The sequence below is a fragment of the Eimeria mitis genome, genomic scaffold (genome assembly GCF_000499745.2).
Source record: "Eimeria mitis Houghton genomic scaffold, Emh_scaff5093, whole genome shotgun sequence".
Lineage (NCBI taxonomy): Eukaryota > Apicomplexa > Conoidasida > Eucoccidiorida > Eimeriidae > Eimeria > Eimeria mitis.
The window spans coordinates 3609-4127 of record NW_013573388.1 but is presented as its reverse complement, the minus strand read 5'-3'; the positions used below and the strand labels follow the sequence as shown (position 1 = coordinate 4127).

At 48.7% G+C, this 519-nt stretch overlaps 1 protein-coding gene across 1 annotated transcript in view; it reads left to right on the top strand.

The window, feature by feature from the left end:
• Positions 1-103: 103 nt before the first annotated feature.
• EMH_0079760 (uncharacterized protein) overlaps positions 104-519 on the top strand; it is a gene marked incomplete at both ends in the record, with an annotated part of 2656 nt that continues 2240 nt past the window's right edge. Inside the window, one exon of the mRNA XM_013500166.1 lies at positions 104-368. Within this exon, the coding sequence (XP_013355620.1) occupies positions 104-368 (265 nt within the window). The remainder of the gene's footprint in view (positions 369-519) is intronic.

The following is a 519-nucleotide window of genomic DNA, read 5'->3' as shown; positions in this document are numbered from 1 at the left end:
GCTGCTGCTGCTGCTGCTGCTGTTGCTGCTGCTGCTGCTGCTGCTGTTGTGTCTCCTTGAAGCGGAGGTTGAGGCGTCTAGCCTGAGAAGAGACAGCAAATGCATGCATCCAGGTGTATGTACACAGCACACATCTATTACTGAGCAGCAGCAGCAGCAGCAGCAACAGCAGCAGCAGCTGCAGCTGCAGCAGCAGCAACACAGCAGCAGCACAGTAGCAACACAACCAGCACAGCAGCTGCGAAAACACCAGCACAGCAGCAGCAGTACCCGCAAAGCAGCAGCAGCAGCAACAACAGCAGCAGCACAACAGCAGCAGCAGCAGCAAGACAGCAGCAGCAGCAGCAGCAGCAGCAGCAGCAGCAGAGGTAACCTGATAGTCTCTACAATTGGAGACAGAAGACACCTCAACGAAACGCCCTAAACTTGGCATCCACACCTGAGGTGTATATACAGCAAAAAATAAAAAAAAAAAAAATAAAAATAAAATAAATAAATAAATAAATAAATTAAATAAAT